The sequence below is a fragment of the Oncorhynchus keta genome, unplaced genomic scaffold (genome assembly GCF_023373465.1).
Source record: "Oncorhynchus keta strain PuntledgeMale-10-30-2019 unplaced genomic scaffold, Oket_V2 Un_scaffold_21293_pilon_pilon, whole genome shotgun sequence".
Taxonomy (NCBI): Eukaryota; Metazoa; Chordata; class Actinopteri; order Salmoniformes; family Salmonidae; genus Oncorhynchus; species Oncorhynchus keta.
The window spans coordinates 505,934-527,349 of record NW_026290862.1 but is presented as its reverse complement, the minus strand read 5'-3'; the positions used below and the strand labels follow the sequence as shown (position 1 = coordinate 527,349).

Here is a 21,416-nt window from a genome sequence, read left to right as displayed (position 1 = left end):
ATTGGCTATGAAAAGCCAACTGACATTTACTCCTGAGGTGCTGACCTGTTGCACCCTCTACAACCACTGTGATTATTATTATCTGACCCTGCTGGTCATCTATGAACGTTTGAACATCTTGGCCATGTTCTGTTATAATCTCCACCCGGCACAGCCAGAAGAGGATTGGCCACCCTCAGAGCCTGGTTCCTCAGAGCCTTGTTTCTTTCTAAGTTCCGGTCTTTCTAGGGAGTTTTTCCTAGACACAGTGCTTCTACATCTGCATTGCTTGCCGTTTGGGGTTTTATGCTGGGTTTCTGTACAGTACTTTGTGACATTGGCTGATGTAAACAGAGATTTATCAATAAATGTGAGGCAGTGGCATAAAGTATAGGAGTTTTAGAGGATGTCCTGCTACACATTCAGCTGACGGAGAGAGCAATGAACCTGGAGAGATGTAGAGAGTAATTAACCTGGAGAGACGGAGAGAGTAATGAACCTGGAGAGAGTAATGAACCTGGAGAGAAGGAGAGAGTAATGAACCTGGAGAGATGGAGAGAGTAATGAACCTGGAGAGATGGAGAGAGTAATGAACCTGGAGAGATGGAGAGAGTAATGAACATGGAGAGAGTAATGAACCTGGAGAGATGTAGAGAGTAATTAACCTGGAGAGACGGAGAGAGTAATGAACCTGGAGAGATGGAGAGAGTAATGAACCTGGATGAACCTGGAGAGATGGAGAGAGTAATGAACCTGGAGAGATGGAGAGAGTAATGAACCTGGAGAGTAATGAACATGGAGATGAACCTGGAGAGATGGAGAGAGTAATTAACCTGGAGAGACGGAGAGAGTAATTAACCTGGAGAGATGGAGAGAGTAATGAACCTGGAGAGATGGAGAGAGTAATGAACCTGGAGAGACGGAGAGAGTCATGAACCTGGAGAGATGGAGAGAGTAATGAATCTGGAGAGATGGAGAGAGTAATGAACATGGAGAGAGTAATGAACCTGGAGAGATGTAGAGAGTAATTAACCTGGAGAGACGGAGAGAGTAATGAACCTGGAGAGAGTAATGAACCTGGAGAGATGGAGAGAGTAATGAACCTGGAGAGATGGAGAGAGTAATGAACCTGGAAAGATGGAGAGAGTAATGAACATGGAGAGATGGAGAGAGTAATGAACCTGGAGAGATGGAGAGAGTAATGAACCTGGAGAGATGGAGAGAGTAATGAACCTGGAGAGAGTAATGAACCTGGAGAGATGTAGAGAGTAATGAACCTGGAGAGATGGAGAGAGTAATGAACCTGGAGAGATGGAGAGAGTAATGAACCTGGAGAGAGTAATGAACTCGGAGAGATGTAGAGAGTAATGAACCTGGAGAGATGGAGAGAGTAATGAACCTGGAGAGATGGAGAGAGTAATGAATCTGGAGAGATGTAGAGAGTAATGAACCTGGAAAGATGTAGAGAGTAATGAACCTGGAAAGATGGAGAGAGTAATGAACCTGGAGAGAGTAATGAACCTGGAGAGATGTAGAGAGTAATGAACATGGAGAGAGTAATGAATCTGGAGAGATGTAGAGAGTAATGAACCTGGAGAGAGTAATGAACCTGGAGAGATGGAGAGAGTAATGAACCTGGAGAGATGGAGAGAGTAATGAACCTGGAGAGACGGAGAGAGTAATGAACCTGGAGAGAGTAATGAACCTGGAGAGATGGAGAGAGTAATGAACCTGGAGAGATGGAGAGAGTAATGAACCTGGAGAGAGTAATGAACCTGGAGAGAAGGAGAGAGTAATGAACCTGGAGAGATGGAGAGAGTAATGAACCTGGAGAGATGGAGAGAGTAATGAACCTGGAGAGATGGAGAGAGTAATGAACATGGAGAGAGTAATGAACCTGGAGAGATGTAGAGAGTAATTAACCTGGAGAGACGGAGAGAGTAATGAACCTGGAGAGACGGAGAGAGTCATGAACCTGGAGAGATGGAGAGAGTAATGAATCTGGAGATAGTAATGAACCTGGAGAGATGGAGAGAGTAATGCACCTTGGAGAGATGGAGAGAGTAATGAACCTGGAGAGATGGAGAGAGTAATGAACCTGGAGAGATGGAGAGAGTAATGAACCTGGAGAGATGGAGAGAGTAATGAACCTGGAGAGAATGAACCTGGAGAGACGGAGAGAGTAATGAACCTGGAGAGACGGAGAGAGTAATGAACCTGGAGAGATGGAGAGAGTAATGAACCTGGAGAGAAGGAGAGAGTAATGAACCTGGAGAGATGGAGAGTAATGAACCTGGAGAGATGTAGAGAGTAATTAACCTGGAGAGATGTAGAGTAATGAACCTGGAGAGACGGAGAGAGTAATGAACCTGGAGAGACGGAGAGAGCAATGAACCTGGAGAGATGTAGAGAGTAATGAACCTGGAGAGATGGAGAGAGCAATGAACCTGGAGAGAGTAATGAACCTGGAGAGAAGGAGAGAGTAATGAACCTGGAGAGACGGAGAGAGTAATGAACCTGGAGAGACGAGATAATGAACCTGGAGAGATGTAGAGAGTAATGAACCTGGAGAGATGGAGAAAGTAATGAACCTGGAGAGATGTAGAGAGTAATGAACCTGGAGAGATGGAGAGAGTAATGAACCTGGAGAGATGTAGAGAGTAATGAACCTGGAGAGACGGAGAGAGTAATGAACCTGGAGAGATGGAGAGAGTAATGAACCTGGAGAGATGGAGAGAGTAATGAACCTGGAAAGATGGAGAGAGTAATGAACCTGGAGAGAAGGAGAGAGTAATGAACCTGGAGAGATGGAGAGAGTAATGAACCTGGAGAGAGTAATGAACCTGGAGAGACGTAGAGAGTATTGAACCTGGAGAGATGTAGAGAGTAATGAACCTGGAGAGACGGAGAGAGTAATGAACCTGGAGAGATGGAGAGAGTAATGAACCTGGAGAGATGGAGAGAGTAATGAACCTGGAGAGATGGAGAGAGTAATGAACCTGGAGAGATGGAGAGAGTAATGAACCTGGAGAGAGTAATGAACCTGGAGAGACTTAGAGAGTAATGAACCTGGAAAGATGTAGAGAGTAATGAACCCGGAGAGATGTAGAGAGTAATGAACCTGGAGAGATGGAGAGAGTAATGAACCTGGAGATAGTAATGAACCCGGAGAGATGGAGATAGTAATGAACCTGGAGAGATGGAGAGAGTAATGAACCTGGAGAGATGGAGAGAGTAATGAACCTGGAGAGATGGAGAGAGTAATGAACCTGGAGAGATGGAGAGAGTAATGAACCTGGAGAGATGGAGAGAGTAATGAACCTGGAGAGATGGAGAGAGTAATGAACCTGGAGAGATGTAGAGAGTAATGAACCTGGAGAGACGGAGAGAGTAATGAACCTGGAGAGATGGAGAGAGTAATGAACCTGGAGAGATGTAGAGAGTAATGAACCTGGAGAGATGGAGAGAGTAATGAACCTGGAGAGATGGAGAGAGTAATGAACCTGGAGAGATGTAGAGAGTAATGAACCTGGAGAGATGGAGAGAGTAATGAACCTGGAGAGATGGAGAGAGTAATGAACCCGGAGAGATGTAGAGAGTAATGAACCTGGAGAGACGGAGAGAGTAATGAACCTGGAGAGATGGAGAGAGTAATGAACCTGGAGAGATGTAGAGAGTAATGAACCTGGAGAGATGTAGAGAGTAATGAACCCAGAGAGATGGAGAGAGTAATGAATCTGGAGAGAGTAATGAACCTGGAGAGATGGAGAGAGTAATGAACCTGGAGAGATGGAGAGAGTAATGAACCTGGAGAGATGGAGAGAGTAATGAACCTGGAGAGATGGAGAGAGTAATGAACCTGGAGAGAGTAATGAACCTGGAGAGATGGAGAGAGTAATGAACCTGGAGAGATGGAGAGAGTAATGCACCTGGAGAGATGGAGAGAGTAATGAACCTGGAGAGATGGAGAGAGTAATGAACCTGGAGAGATGTAGAGAGTAATGAACCTGGAGAGATGAGAGAGTAATGAACCTGGAGAGAGTAATGAACCTGGAGAGAAGGAGAGAGTAATGAACCTGGAGAGAAGGAGAGAGTAATGAACCTGGAGAGAGTAATGAACCTGGAGAGAGTAATGAACCTGGAGAGAGTAATGAACCTGGAGAGAGTAATGAACCTGGAGAGTTGTAGAGAGTAATGAACCTGGAGAGACGGAGAGAGTAATGAACCTGGAAAGATGGGACAATCTAATGTAATGAACACAGCCTGCACTTTTACAAGTGTTCCGTCTTTTGTATGATACACAGAGAAAGTAATATTAGGAGACAGTTATACAGGGAAATTCATCTCTCTCTCTCCCAACAGCACCTGGAGCGGCTTCTTCCCCCGGTCTGACTGAAAATACAGAGGGAGAACGTTGATATTAGCTCAAACATCTCTTTAGCCAAATCTCCTTTATGTAAAAGGAACGTCAGCTCCATACCTTACACACGGTCTCCCATCGGCATCTGGAGCTCCTGTCTCTGCCTGTCTGATCATAGAGCGGGAAACGTCGTGTAATTAACGCTCAAACATCACTGTTTACTGACATGTTGCACAGTAATGGTGTTATGAAGTTACGACTGGAAATAAATGACGGAGAGAGATGCTACTCATTGTGAAATGGTCACATTTAATGAACAACCTCTCATTGTATATATATCTATAAAAATAACCTAGGTACAGGTTACAAGAATCTAAAGCTAATACATACATTATTAAATAATAAATGTTTTTCATTTTAAAGATACATATCATAGTTTTTACAAAATATGATCGTGGAGAATTAAGCCATTCTTCTGAATGTCTGAAAAAAAAAAACAACTTGGGGCTCTATTCAATCCGCATCGCGGAACTTCAGCTTTACAGGCTGATTGACATTTAAAGGCAATGTTCCCACTTTAGCGGAGACTGCATTAACGGTAAACGCTGCACATGTTGGCTCAATCGGAAATTACCTTTAAATTTCTATCGCAAAATCTATAATGCTTCAGCTTTTGAAGAGAGCCCCAAAATCCTATAAACACAGAACCGGTCAACAGTTTGGCCACGCCTGCACATTCAAGGGGTTTTCTTTATTTTTCCTTTTTTCTAGATTGTAGAATAATAGTAAAGACATCAAAATGATGAAATAGCACATGGAATCATGTAGTAAAAATAAGTGTTAAACAAATGAAAACATATTTTATATTTGAGATTCTTCAAAGTAGCCACCCTTTGCTTTTTTGACAGCTTTGCAAACTCTTGGCATTCTCTCAACCAGCTTCATGAGGTAGTCACCTGGAATGTATTTCAATTAACATGTGTGCCCTGTTCATTTGTTGAATTTATTTCCTTCTTAATGTCTTTGAGCCAATCAGTTGTGTTGTGACAAGGTAGGGGTGGTATACAGAAGATAGCCCTATTTGGTAAAATACCACGTCCATATTATGGCTAGAACAGCTCGAATAAGCAAAGAGAAACGACAGTCCATCATTACTTTAAGAAATTAAGGTCAGTGAATGCGGAACATTTCAAGAACTTTGAAATGTTTCTTCAAGTGCAGTCGCAAAAACAATCAAGTGCATTGATGAAACTGGTTCTCATGTGGACCACCACAGGAAAGGAAGACCCAGAGTTACCTCTGCTGCAGAGGATAAGTTCATTAGAGTTAACTGCACCTCAGATTGTAACCTAAATAAATGCTTCACTGAGTTCAAGTAACAGACACATCTCAGCAACTCACTGTTCAGAGACTGCGTGAATCAGGTCTTCATGGTCGAATTACTGCAAAGAAATCACTACTAAAGGACACCAATAAGAAGAAGAGAATTGATTGAGCCAAAAAACACGGGAAATGGACATTAGACCGGTGGAAATCTGTCCTTTGGTCTGATGAGTCCAAATTGGAGATTTTTGGTGAACGGATGATCTCTGCATGTGTGGTTACCACAGTGAAGCATGGAAGAGGAGGTGTGAATCTGTGGGGGTGCTTTGTGTGGTTACCACAGTGAAGCATGGAAGAGGAGGTGTGAATCTGTGGGGGTGCTTTGTGTGGTTACCACAGTGAAGCATGGAAGAGGAGGTGTGAATCTGTGGGGGTGCTTTGCTGGTGACACTGTCAGTGATTTATTTAGAATTCAAGGCACACTTAACCAGAATGGCTACCACAGCATTCTGCAGCAATATGCCATCCCATCTGGTTTGCACTTACTGGAACAAAAAAAAAATGGTTTCAACAGGACAGTGACCCAACACACCTTTAGGCTGTGTAAGGGCTATTTGACCAAGAAGGAGACTGATGAAGTGCTGCATCAGATGACATGGACTCCACAATCACCCAATCCAAACCCAATTGAGATGGTTTGGGATGAGTTGGACCTCAGAGTGAAGGAAAAGCAGCCAACAAGTGCTAAGTATATGTGGGAACTACTTCAAGACTGTTGGAAAAACATTCCAGGTGAAGCTGTTTGAGAGAATGCCAAGAGTGTGCAGAGCTGTCATCAAGGTAAAGGGTGGCTATGTGAAGAATCTACAATCGAAAATACAGTGGCTTTGGACCCCTTGAATTTTTTCAGATTTTGTTATGTTCGAGTCTTACTCAAAAATGTATTTAAAAAAATAAGATATCCTCACACATATGACAAAGCAAAAACAGGTATTAAAAAATGCTTTCTAAATTGAAAAAATAATTAAATATCACATTTACATAAGAATTCAGACCCTTTACTCAGTACTTTGTTGAAACACATTTAGCAGTGATTAGAACCTTGAGTCTTGTTGGGTATGATGCTACAAGCTTGGTACATCTGTATGTGGGGAGTTTCTCCCATTCTTCGCTGATCCTCTCAAGCTATGTCAGGTTGGATGGGGAGCGTCGCTGCACAGCCATTTTAAGATCTCTCCAGAGATATTCGATTGGGTTCAAGTCTGGGCTCTGGCTGGGCCACTCAAGGACATTCAGAGACTTGTCCCGAAGCCACTCATGCACTGTCTTGGCTGTGTTCTTAGGGTCATTTCCCTGTTGGAAGGTGAACCTTCGCCCCAGTCTGAGGTACTGAGCGCTCTGGAACAGGTTTTCATCAAGGATCTCTGTACTTTGCTTCGTTCAGCTTTGCCTCAAATCCTGACTAGTATCCCAGTCCCTGCTGCTGAAAAACATCCCCACAGCATGATGCTGCCACCACCATGCTTCGGGATGGTGCCAAGTTTCCTCTCACGTGACGATTTGTATTCAGGCCAAAAATATCAATATTGGTTTCATCAGACCAGAGCATCTTGTTTCTCATGGTTTGAGAGACATTAGGTGCCTTTTGGCAAACTCCAACCAGGCTGTCATGTGCCTTTTACTGAGGAGTGGCATCTGTCTGGCCACTCTACCATAAAGGCCTGATTGGTGGAGTGCTGCAGAGATGGTTGTCCTTCTGGAAGGTTCTCCCATCTCAACAGAAGAACTATGGATGTCTGTCAGAGTGACCATTGGGTTCTTGGTCACCTCCCTGAACCAAGGCCCGTCTCCCTTGATTGCTCAGTTTGGCCGGGAGGCCAGCTCTAGGAAGAGTCTTGGTGGTTCCAAACTTCTTCCATTAAAGAATGATGGAGGCCACTATCTTCTTGGGGACCTTCAATGCTGCAGAAATGTTTTGGTACCCTTTCCCAGATCTGTGCCTCGACACAATCCTGTCTTGGATGCTGCCTTGGAGCCCTATGGCCAATTCCTTCGACCTCATGTCTTGTTGTTTTTTCTCTGACAGGCCCTGTCAACTGTGAGACCTTGTATAGACAGGTGTGTTGCTTTTCCAAATCATGTCCAATCAATTGAATTTAACACAGGTGGTCTCCAATCAAGTTGTAGAAACATCTCAAGGATGATCAACGGAAACAGGATGCACCTTGAGCTCAATTTCAAATCTCATAGCAAAGGGTCTGAATACTTATGTAAATAAGGTATTTCTGTTTTTAAAGTTTATTATTATTTATTATTACATTTATGGTTTTTTTATTTAATAAATGTGCAAACATTTCTAAAAAGTTGTTTTTGCTTTGTCTTAATTGGATATTGTGATGTCATCATGGGGTATTGTGATGTCATCATGGGGTATTGTGATGTCATCATGGGGTATTGTGATGTCATCATGGGGTATTGTGATGTCATCATGGGGTATTATGTTTTTTTAATTTAATAAATGTGCAAACATTTCTAAAAACGTGTTTTTGCTTTGTCTTAATTGGATATTGTGATGTCATCATGAGATATTGTGATGTCATCATGGGGTATTGTGATGTCATCATGGGGTATTGTGATGTCATCATGGGGTATTGTGTAGATTTTTGAGGATTTTTATTTATTTGATGTAAAATATAGCTGTAACACAACCAAATGTGGAAAAGTGATGGGGTCTGAATTCTTTCCGTAGGCACTGTATATTTAGATTTGTTTAACACTTTTTTGGATACTACATGATTCCATATGTGTTATTTCTTAGTTATGATGTGGTCACTTTTATTGTACAATGTAGAAAATGGTGAAAATAAAGAAAAACCCTTGAATGAGTAGGTGTGTCCAAACTGTTGACTGGTTCTGTATGACAGAGCACAACAATAATAATTGTGATATTAAATGTCTATTTAATGTCAAAGGCAACCTCATGTGTTTTACACAGAGCGTTATTCCTCTGGAGGACTGACGCCTAATGTATGGAGCCTTGTGTAAGAGGTCTGAATAAATGGATCTCTACTGTATTTCCTCAATGGAAAAACCCCATAGTGTTTTTACAGTTAAACTCTCTTGGTGATCACTGAGTGAAGCAGAACGCAAAACAAACCAATAACAGGTAAAGAATGCTTATTCAGGATTTCTCCAAAGTGTTAGTTAGTTCTCTGTTTTGTTGTGAAAATTTCTTGTCGGTCGGTCAGATGCAGATTCCTGGAGTTACCAAATACTCCGGGTTCCATCCTTTCTACACAGGCACAGGCTTCAGGAAGCTAAGGATTGTGGGAAAACTTCTCCAAGACAAGTCTTTGGCATGACGAGTTAGCTGTATGTCAAAGAAAGGATCTTGGGATCTTTACAAGTGTCTCAAATATCACTGGATAATGAATACAATTGTTTACAAAAAATCAATGCAAAATGAAAATAAAAGATGGAGAATGAAATCAGTCTGTTGTGCTGCCCAGCAGAAGTCTCATCAGTCTCAGATCCACAAAGCTTCCCTGGAGACAGTTCTGTTTCTGTGTTGGAGTCCGTGGTAATCAATCAATCAATCAATGATATCTGTATCTGTGTAGCTCTGTATCTTTGCTGTCTGTTAGTACCTGTTGTTGTTGTTGTTGTTGTTGTTGTTGTTGTTGCTGTTGTTGTTGTTGTTGTTGCTGTTGTTGTTGGAGTAGTTGTTGATGCTTGTTTTTTTTTGTATCTTTTTAACTTTGACTTCATAATCTCTCTTTATTTTCTACTTAACGTTGTGTGAAACTTGAATTAAATGATCAATGTAGGATGTCCATTAACATGTGCAGAGAAATAGAAGACTCTCCTTAATTTCTTCCACAGGAATTAAACATTTACATCTGAGAGAGAGAGAGAGAGAGAGAGAGACAGAGAGAGTGACAGAGAGAGAGAGAGAGAGTGACAGAGAGAGAGATAGAGAGAGAGAGAGTGACAGAGAGAGAGAGACAGAGTAACAGAGAGAGAGAGACAGAGAGAGAACAGAGAGAGATAGTGACAGAGAGAGAGAGACAGAGAGAGTGACAGAGAGAGAGAGAGAGTAACAGAGAGAGATAGAGAGTGACAGAGACAGAGAGAGAGTGACAGAGAGAGAGAGAGGACAGAGAGAGAGAGAGGGAGAGACAGAGAGAGAGTGACAGACAGAGAAGAGAGAGAACAGAGAGGGAGTGACAGAGAGAGAGAGAGTGACAGAGAGAGAGAGAGAGACAGAGAGATAGAGAGAGAGAGTAACAGAGAGAGAGAGAGTAGAGAGAGACAGAGACAGAGAGAGAGACAGAGAGAGAGAGGGGAGTGACAGAGAGAGAGAGAGAGTGACAGAGAGAGAGAGAGAGTGACAGAGAGAGAGGGAGAGAGAGAGAGAGAGAGAGAGGGAGTGACAGAGAGAGAGAGAGGGATAGAGAGAGAGAGAGAGAGAGAGAGAGAGAGAGAGAGAGAGAGAGAGAGAGAGAGAGAGAGAGAGAGAGAGAGAGAGAGAGAGAGAGAGAGAGAGAGAGAGAGAGGGAGGGAGAGAGAGAGAGAGAGAACAAACAGAGTTAGAAACTGAGGAACAGCATACACAATGAAATCATTTCAGCATCTCTTGAAAACAACAATCTGTCTGGAAGTTTGGATTCAAACTAACAGTGGTGTTCCAGAATGGACTTCAGACATTAGTAATCTACCTGTAGGTACCAGACAGGTCAGAATGGACTTCAGACATTAGTAATCTACCTGTAGGTACCAGACAGGTCAGAATGGACTTCAGACATTAGTAATCTACCTGTAGGTACCAGACAGGTCAGAATGGACCTCAGACATTAGTAATCTACCTGTAGGTACCAGACAGGTCAGAATGGACCTCAGACATTAGTAATCTACCTGTAGTCACCAGACAGGTCAGAATGGACTTCAGACATTAGTAATCTACCTGTAGGTACCAGACAGGTCAGAATGGACCTCAGACATTAGTAATCTACCTGTAGGTACCAGACAGGTCAGAATGGACCTCAGACATTAGTAATCTACCTGTAGGTACCAGACAGGTCAGAATGGACTTCAGACATTAGTAATCTACCTGTAGGTACCAGACAGGTCAGAATGGACCTCAGACATTAGTAATCTACCTGTAGTCACCAGACAGGTCAGAATGGACTTCAGACATTAGGTACCAGACAGGTAATCTACCTGTAGGTACCAGACAGGTCAGAATGGACTTCAGACATTAGTAATCTACCTGTAGGTACCAGACAGGTCAGAATGGACTTCAGACATTAGTAATCTACCTGTAGGTACCAGACAGGTCAGAATGGACTTCAGACATTAGTAATCTACCTGTAGGTACCAGACAGGTCAGAATGGACTTCAGACATTAGTAATCTACCTGTAGGTACCAGACAGGTCAGAATGGACTTCAGACATTAGTAATCTACCTGTAGGTACCAGACAGGTCAGAATGGACCTCAGACATTAGTCCTGTAGGTACCAACAGGTCAGAATGGACCTCAGACATTAGTAATCTACCTGTAGGTACCAGACAGGTCAGAATGGACTTCAGACATTAGTAATCTACCTGTAGGTACCAGACAGGTCAGAATGGACCTCAGACATTAGTAATCTACCTGTAGGTACCAGACAGGTCAGAATGGACCTCAGACATTAGTAATCTACCTGTAGGTACCAGACAGGTCAGAATGGACCTCAGACATTAGTAATCTACCTGTAGGTACCAGACAGGTCAGAATGGACCTCAGACATTAGTAATCTACCTGTAGGTACCAGACAGGTCAGAATGGACCTCAGACATTAGTAATCTACCTGTAGGTACCAGACAGGTCAGAATGGACTTCAGACATTAGTAATCTACCTGTAGGTACCAGACAGGTCAGAATGGACTTCAGACATTAGTAATCTACCTGTAGGACAGGTCAGAATGGACCAGACATTAGTAATCTACCTGTAGTCACCAGACAGGTCAGAATGGACCTCAGACATTAGTAATCTACCTGTAGGTACCAGACAGGTCAGAATGGACTTCAGACATTAGTAATCTACCTGTAGGTACCAGACAGGTCAGAATGGACCTCAGACATTAGTAATCTACCTGTAGGTACCAGACAGGTCAGAATGGACCTACCTGTAGGTACCAGACAGGTCAGACATTAGTAATCTACCTGTAGGTACAGGTCAGACAGACATTAGTAATCTACCTGAATGGACTTCAGACATTAGTAATCTACCTGTAGGTACCAGACAGGTCAGAATGGACCTCAGACATTAGTAATCTACCTGTAGGTACCAGACAGGTCAGAATGGACTTCAGACATTAGTAATCTACCTGTAGGTACCAGACATACAATCACATAGTGCATCTGTTCATCTGTTCATCTGTTCATCTTTAAAATATGCGACTCATCAGGAACTTCTTCATAATAATGAGGACGGACTGCTGATATAAACCACTTATGTACTGACTGTGTATAAAGACTCCACTATTGTTATCAACAGACAGAGGCCCTACTCTCTCTTCTATACTCCATACTATCTCCTCCATACTATCTCTACTATATTATCTCCTCTACAGTCTATACTATCTCCTCTATACTCCATACTATCTCCACTATATTATCTCCTCTACAGTCTATACTCTATACTATACTCCTCCATATTCTATACTATCTCCATCTCCACTATATTATCTCCTCTACAATCTATACTATCTCCTCCAAATTATCTCCACTATATTATCTCCTCTACAAACCATACTATCTCCTCCATACTATCTCCTCTCTACTATCTCCTCTTCACTCTGTCCTACGTTAGTAATCTACCTTTACTATCTCCTCTTTCATCTCTCCTCTCTCTTCTCCCAGACAGGTAACCTGGACCTCAGGTGCTGTCTCTCCTCAGACATTAGTAATCTACTACACTCTACACTCTACACTTACATCTCTCTGTTCATCTCTCTTTAAAATATGCTCCCTTCATAACCTGGTGCTGTCTCTCCACTCTACACTCTACACTCTACACTCTACACTCTACTCCATACTATCTCTATATTATCACTCTACACTCTACACTCTCTCCTCTCCTCTCCTCTCCTCTCCTCTCCTCTCCTCTCCTCTCCCTCTCCTCTCTCTCTCCTCTCCTCTCTCTTCTCTCCCCTAACCTGGTGCTGTCTCTCCTCTCTACACTCTACACTCTACACTCTACACTCTCCTCTCCTCCTAACCTGGTGCTGTCTCTCCACTCTACACTCTACACTCTACACTCTACACTCTCACTCTACACTCTCCTCTCCTCTCCTCTCCTCTCCTCTCCTCTCCTCTCCTCTCCTCTCTCCCTACTTTCGGCTTTCCTTTCTCTTCTCTTCTCTGCCCTCTTTCCTATCTTCTCTCCTAACCGGGTGATGTCTCTCCTCTCTCCTCTTTCCTTTTGCCTCTCTCCTCTCCTGTTGCTATCACTCCTCTCTCTCCTCTCCAATCTCTCCGCTCTCTACTCTCTTCTCTCTCTCTTCTCCTCTTCCTCCTGTTCTGTTTGGTTCACAGTAATCTCATAACACGCATGTTAAGTGTTTTGGTTTAACCACATGAGGTCCAGCATTAGAGTCCCTGGCAGCAGACAGCAGTATAATGTATATTAGTTAGGATGTATACTCACCAAATTAGGGCCCCGAGCAGCAGATAGCAGGAGTACCAGAGGAGGGGTGAGAGGAGGGTCGAGGAAGCACCACCCACTGGGACGCCCGCCCTATGGGGCTCTGCTGAGGGAGGGGCTGCGGAAGGGGTGGTGTCTGGAAGACAGCCAATAAGACACAGAAAGTTAGAGACACAACCAATAAAAATGAACAGCGATCACACAGGTCCAATCAGAGGATGGCTGCCAGGACATGTCAGAACACGTTGTAAGTGTTGAAGCAATGCAGTACATAATTGACCATGTATGTATTGTGTTATAGCCCCTCCTCTAAGAGAATGCTGTAGGCTGGTTTGAGAATCCTAACCTGTCTACGTTGTAGAAGCGAGGGAAATGGCTATCTCGGTACAGCATGTAGGCTTTGTGGTTCTCATGTGACTTCTCACTAGTCACATTACACCTGTCAACATGTTACTAGCAGGACGGATGAACATTCACTAGTTCATATTGTCATCAACTGAGACCGAATTAATTGTAATCTGCAAGAATTTACACAAGTTCTATTTCTTCCAACTGGAAGTCAATTTGTAGTGATGTCATATTCGTGCCAATGGAAAGGATATGGTCGCATTGTGATACTGTTTTCATTATCACACACACACACACACACACACACACACACACACACACACACACACACACACACACACACACACACACACACACACACACACACACACACACACACACACACACACACACACACATCAATACTTTATATGTGAATGTATAAAACCTGTGCCGGTGGATTTTGTTTTTAATGTGGTAATTGGACAGTGCAGTTGGATTAACAAGAAGTTAAGCTGTCAGCCGATATAAAACACTTATATGTACCTACGTGTTTAACATCTAATATAAATATTAGAATTGATATGAATTGTGAAGCCCTGCAGTTTCCCTGGAAGTTGTCCCGCTAGCAGGACCCTGATCCTTAACCTCTCTTGGATAGGGGGCAGTATTTTTCATGTCCGGATTAAAAGCGTGCCCAAAGTAAACTGCCTGCTACTCAGGCCTAGAAGCTAGGATATGCATAGATTTGGATAGAAAACACACACGTTTCTAAAACTGTTATAATAATGTATGTGAGTATAACAGAACTGATATGGCAGGCGAAACCCCGAGGACAAACCACCCCCCCCCCCAAAAAAAAATGGCTGTCACTTTTATTATAGGCAAAATCCTCCCAGATTGCAGTTCCTAGGGCTTCCACTAGATGTCAACAGTGTATAAGAAGAGTTTCATGTTGGTGTTTGGATAAATTTGACAGAAATTGAAGTTTTTTCTAGGTGGCTCCATTCTGGCTGTAGTGTTTCCAAGCGTGTGGAAGAGAGCACATTCTTTGGTACTTTTCTCCGGTAAAGACCATAACCATTCATAGCAATTCATTTGATTGCTTTTCTGACTTTCGTGACCAATCTACTTGGCTGCTAGCTGTTTGTAATATTTTGTCTACTGAGAGAGATGTTCTTACATTGTTATGCTTTCGCCGAAAAGCTTTTTTGAAATCTGACACGCCAGGTGGATTAACAACAAGCTAAACTGTGTTTTGCTTTATTGAACTTGTGATTTCATGAAATGAAATATTTTTAGTAATTTAATTTGAATTTGGCGCTCTGATCCCGCTCTGAAACTGATCCCGCTAACGGGACGGGTGCATCAAGAAGTTTATTGCTAAATCGTAATTATTTTGCCACTATAGCCTATTTATTGCCTTACCTCCCTAATCTTACTCCATTTGCCACACTGTATTTAGATTTTTCTATTGTATTATTGAATGTACGTTTGTTTATCACATGTGTAACTCTGTGTTGTTGTTTTTGTCACACTGCTTTGCTTTATCTTGGCCAGGTCACAGTTGTAAATGAGAACTTGGTGAGAAAGGTGAAATGAGAAAGGTAAAATTAAAAAATGAAATAATAATAGAATCTCAAATATAAAGTATATTTTGAGTTGTTTAACACTTTTTTTGGTTACTAAATGATTCCATGATTTATTTCATAGTTTTGATGTCTTCACTATTATTCTACGATGTAGAAAATAGTAAAAATGAAAGAAAAACAACCTGGAATGAGTAGGTGTGTCCACACTTTTGACTGGCGTTGTATATGTGAACAGTGTGTGTATTGGTGTGTGCCTGTACGTGTGTGTGTTAGTTGCAGTACATCGGATGTCCAGCAGGGAGCAGTAGAGAACTGAGCTGGATCTCCATTGTTAGAGAATATCAAAATCCCATTAGAATCAACCCAGTAGCCTAAAGGACATACCCAAATCTAACTGCCCTGAAGCAAGGATATGCATATTATTGATACCATTTGAAACACTTTGAAGTTTGTGGAAATGTGAACTGAATGTAGGAGAATATAACAAAATAGATCTGCTAGAAGAAAATACACCAAAAAAAACAGTGTTTTCTTACTGCCATCCTCGAAATGGAAGAGAAAGTTATAGCCATCACTCTGGTTGTAATTCTGATAGTATCCACACGATGGCAGCAGTGTATGTGCAAAATATCAGGTGGATAACTTGGAGTATAACTGATTCTCAATACTTTTAGTGTGATGTCACCAAGGTACATTTGGGCAAATCGTGAAAAAGACAGTCGCATTCATATTCAATTTGTCTGCAAGAAAATCGTCATTAGTACCTACATTTTACGATATATACATGGTTTCCGAATACTCCCGTAAAGCCCAGCTCATTTGCTATCTAGCTAGTTTTGTTTGACCCGATTGGTGCTCATTTGACAAAGATACTGTTGTTCAAGAGATGGCCGCCCGCGTCATCGGCGTGCCATGAAGGCGTCACTCTCTGACCAAATATGGTGTTCTATAGGATATACTAAACCCCTAATGAAATAGTGGAGTCTTGTTACCTTCGAGGATCTCTGAGGAATAGATACGAATGTGATTTGACTCATTCAAACAACATTTAGGGTGATATTTCCACAGATCCCTTTCTTTGCAAATTGAATGGAAATACAACATCGATCATGCTATCATGCTATATGGACCTTTTTAGGACATGAACAATTATTTTATCTAACAGAACGACACTTCATCTTATCTCTGGGACGCTTTGGATTATAAATCAGAGCAAGATTTAAGAATGTAATTACACATTTCACCTTCAGAGGTGAATTTATGAAATCTATCGCATTGGAAAAAGTGTTTTGTTGTTAGGAGCTCACCTCAAACAATACTATGGCATTTTTTCACAGTAATAGCTACTGTAAATTGGACAGTGCAGCTGATTTAAGACACTTTGGAATGGAGTCTGAACCTGTTTCTCTCCGTACCTGTCTCTCTCTGCACCTGTCTCTCTCTGCACCTGTCTCTCTCTGCACCTGTCTCTGTCTCTACCGGGTCTCTGTCTGCACCTGTCACTGGCCCTATGGATCCTGGTCAAATGTACTGCACTTAGGGTTAATGTTAGGGTAGATGTAGGGTTAGGGGTCAGGGGTTAGGGTTAGCATTGAGTAGGTACCGAGGAGGGTCTCCTGCTCTGTGGTCGAGGGGATCTGTTTGGGTTAGGGTTAGGGTTGGGGTCAGGGTTGGGGTTAGGGTTGGGGTTAGGGTTGGGGTTAGGGTTGGGGTCAGGGTTGGGGTTAGGGTTGGGGTCAGGGTTGGGGTTAGGGTTGGGGTTAGGGTTGGGGTTAGGGTTGGGGTCAGGGTTGGGGTTAGGGTTGGGGTTAGGGTTGGGGTTAGGGTTGGGGTCAGGGTTGGGGTCAGGGTTGGGGTTAGGGTTGGGGTTAGGGTTGGGGTCAGGGTTGGGGGGGTCAGGGTTGGGGTCAGGGTTGGGGTTAGGGTTGGGGTCAGGGTTGGGGTCAGGGTTGGGGCTAGGGTTGGGGTTAGGGTTGGGGTCAGGGTTGGGGTTAGGGTTGGGGTTATGGTTGGGGGGTCAGGGTCGGGGTCAGGGTTGGGGTTAGGCTTCAGGTACGTACCGAGGAGTGGTTCCTGCTCAATGGTGGAGGGGATCTGTTGGGGTTTGGGTTAGGTTTGGGGTTAGGGTTGGGGTCAGGGTTGGGGTTAGGTTTGGGGTTAGGGTTGGGGTCAGGGTTGGGGTTAGGTTTGGGGTTAGGCTTCAGGTACGTACCGAGGAGTGGTTCCTGCTCGGTGGTGGAGGGGATCTGTTTGGGTTCATCAATCCAGGGGGTGGCGTGCACCGCAACGCTCCAGTCACTCCAGGTGCCGATCTCCATGTCCTTAGCCGCCACCTGGATGATGTACTCCTTCCCTGCGTACGCATCCGTTATGGTGTGGGCCGTACTGTCTGACAACTCCACCTGAAATACACCAATCAGAGAGAAGCACCATCCGTTATGGTGTGGGCCGTACTGTCTGACAACTCCACCTGAAACACACCAATCAGAGAGAAGCACCAAAATGGATGACCTTTAATTAAAAGCATCTAGTTTATCAGAGAGAATCTACAGTACCTCTCATTGTCTACTGGGGTGTCACTTCCTTTAGACAATCCAGTGATCACTGTCTGTGATAACCCTTTTTCAAAGCTCATTTTACACTGAGAGAAAGCTCCTATTACAATGAGAAAAAGCTCCTATTGCATTGAAAAAGCTTCTATAACACTGAGAGAAAGCTCCTAGTACACTGAGAGAAAGCTCCTATTACAATGAGAAAAAGCTCATATTGCATTGAAAAAGCTCCTACAACACCGAGTGAAAGCTCCTATTACACTTGAAGAAAGCTCCTATAACACTCAGAGAAAGCTCCTATTACACTGAGAGAACACTCCTATAACACTGAAAGAAAGCTCCTATAACACTGAGCGAAAGCTCCTGTAACACTTAGAGAAAGCTCCTATTACACTGATAGAAAGCTCCTATTACACTGAGAGAAAGCTCCTATTACACTGAGAGAAAGATCCTATAACACTGAGAGAAAGCTACTACTACATTGAGAGAAAGCTCCTATTACACTTGAAGAAAGCTCCTATTACACTGAGAGATTGTTCTTATTACACTGAGAGAAAGCTCCTATTACACTGAGAGAAAGCTCCTATTACACTGAGAAATTGTTCCTATTACACGGAGAGAGAGCTCCTACAACACCGAGTGAAAGCTCCTATTACACTTGAAGAAAGCTCCTATTACACTGAGAGATTGTTCCTATTACACCGAGAGAAAGCTCCTACAACACCGAGTGAAAGCTCCTATTACACTTGAAGAAAGCTCCTATTACACTGAGAGATTGTTCTTATTACACTGAGAGAAAGCTCCTATTACACTGAGAGAAAGCTCCTATTACACTGAGAGATTGTTCCTATTACACCGAGAGAAAGCTCCTACAACACCGAGTGAAAGCTCCTATTACACTTGAAGAAAGCTCCTATTACACTGAGAGAAAGCTCCTATAACACTCAGAGAAAGCTCCTTGAAGTGGTTGAAGATATCCTCTAGTGGTGTGGGGGCTGTGCTTTGGCAAAGTGGGTGGGGTTATATCCTTCCTGTTTGGCCCTGTCCGGCGGTGTCCTCGGATGGGGCCACAGTGTCTCCTGACCTCTCCTGTCTCAGCCTCCAGTATTTATGCTGCAGTAGTTTATGTGTCGGGGGCTAGGGTCAGTTTGTTATATCTGGAGTACTTCTCCTGTCCTATTCGGTGTCCTGTGTGAATCTAAGTGTGCATTCTCTAATTCTCTCCTTCCCTCTTTCTTTCTCTCTCTCGGAGGACCTGAGCCCTAGGACCATGCCCCAGGATTACCTGACATGATGACTCCTTGCTGTCCCCAGTCCACCTGGCCATGCTGCTGCTCCAGTTTCAACTGGCCTGGGCCCTAGGACCATGTCCCAGGACTACCTGACATGATGACTCCTTGCTGTCCCCAGTCCACCTGGCCATGCTGCTGCTCCAGTTTCAACTGTTCTGCCTTACTATTATTCAACCATGCTGACATTTGAACATCTTGGCCACGTTCTGTTATAATCTCCACCCGGCACAGCCAGAAGAGGACTGGCCACCCCACATATGCTCTCTCTAATTCTCTCTTTCTTTCTCTCTCTCGGAGGACCTGAGCCCTAGGACCGTGCCCCAGGACTACCTGACATGATGGCTCCTTGCTGTCCCCAGTCCACCTGACTGTGCTGCTGCTCCAGTTTCAACTGTTCTGCCTTATTATTATTCGACCATGCTGGTCATTTATGAACATTTGAACATCTTGGTCATGTTCTGTTATAATCTCTACCCGGCACAGCCAGAAGAGGACTGGCCACCCCACATAGCCTGGTTTCTCTCTAGGTTTCTTCCTAGGTTTTGGCCTTTCTAGGGAGTTTTTCCTAGCCACCGTGCTTTTACACCTGCATTGTTTGCTGTTTGGGGTTTTAGGCTGGGTTTCTGTACAGCACTTTGAGATATCAGCTGATGTACGAAGGGCTATATAAATACATTTGATTTGATTTGATTTGATTACACTGAGAGAACACTCCTATAACACTGAGCGAAAGCTCCTGTAACACTTAGAGAAAGCTCCTATTACACTGATAGAAAGCTCCTATTACACTGATAGAAAGCTCCTATTACACTGAGAGAAAGTTCCTATTACACTGAGAGAAAGCTCCTATTACACTGAGAGATTGTTCCTATTACACCGAGAGAAAGCTCCTACAACACCGAGTGAAAGCTCCTATTACACTTGAAGAAAGCTCCTATTACACCGAGAGAAAGCTCCTATAACACTCAGAGAAAGCTCCTATTACACTGAGAGAACACTCCTATAACACTGAAAGAAAGCTCCTATAACACTGAGCGAAAGCTCCTGTAACACTTAGAGAAAGCTCCTATTACACTGATAGAAAGCTCCTATTACACTGAGAGAAAGCTACTACTACATTGAGAGAAAGCTCCTATTAAATTGAGAAAGCTCCTATTACATTGAGAAAGCTCCTATCGCAATGAGAGAAAGCCCCTTTAACACTGAGAAAATTCCTATCACAATGAGAAATCTCCTACAACGAAGATTGAAAGCTCCTATTTTACGGAGAGAAAGCTAATTGTACACTGAGAGACAAACTATTACACTGAGAGAAAGCTCTTTGTAAACTTAGAGAAAGCTCCTATTACTCTGAGAGAAAGCTCATATAACACTAAGAGAAAGCTCCTATAACACTGAGAGAGAGTTCCTATTAAATTGAGAAAGCTCCTATTACACTGAGAGAAAGCTCCCATTGCTTTGAGAAAGCTCATATAACACTGAGAGAAAGCTCCTTTAATTTTGAGAAAGCTCCTATTTTATGGAGAGAACGCTAATTGTACAATGAGAGACAGATACTATTACACTGAGAGAAAGCTCTTTGTAAACTGAGAGAAAGCTCCTATACCACTGAGAGAAAGCTCCTATTACACTGAGAGAAAGCTCCTATTACACTGAGAAAAAGCTCCTTTAACACTGAGAAAGCTCATATTATATTGAGAAATCTCCAACTACATTGAGAAAGCTTTTATAACACTGAGAGAAAGCTCTTGTTACATTGAGAAAGCTCCCATAACACTGAAAGAAAGCTCTTGTTACATTGAAAAAGCTCCTATTACACCGAGGGAAAGGTCCTATTACTTTGAGAAAGCTCCTATTTCGCTGAGAGAAAGCTCTTCAGAGAACAACATTGTCTTACATCCATGTGCCCTCTCAGAGACACCCCCCAACATCCCCTGTGTCCTCTCAGAGATACCCCCAACACCCCCTGTGTCCTCTCAGAGATACCCCCCAACACCCCCTGTGTCCTCTTAGAGATACCCCCCAACACCCTCTGTGTCCTCTCAGAGATACCCCCAACACCCCCTGTGTCCTCTCAGAGATACCCGCAACACCCCCTGTGTCCTCTCAGAGATACCCCCAACACCCCTGTGTCCTCTCAGAGATCCTCTGTGTCCTCTCAGAGATACACCCAACACCCCTGTGTCCTCTCAGAGATACACCCCAACACCCCTGTGTCCTCTCAGAGATACCCCCCAACACCCCCTGTGTCCTCTCAGAGATACCCCCAACACCCCTGTGTCCTCTCAGAGATACCCCCAAC

The 21,416-nt window shown here is 43.3% G+C and overlaps 1 protein-coding gene across 1 annotated transcript in view; it reads right to left on the bottom strand.

The window, feature by feature from the left end:
- Positions 1-4,628: 4,628 nt before the first annotated feature.
- Positions 4,629-21,416, bottom strand: part of LOC127928092 (ciliary neurotrophic factor receptor subunit alpha-like) — a 361,996-nt gene continuing 345,208 nt past the window's right edge. The window contains exons 6-8 of the mRNA XM_052515085.1: positions 17,483-17,672; positions 13,355-13,487; positions 4,629-9,561 (exon numbers count right to left, since the gene is read on the bottom strand). Of these exons, the coding sequence (XP_052371045.1) occupies position 9,561; positions 13,355-13,487; positions 17,483-17,672 (324 nt within the window). The 3' untranslated portion in view covers positions 4,629-9,560. The remainder of the gene's footprint in view (positions 9,562-13,354; positions 13,488-17,482; positions 17,673-21,416) is intronic.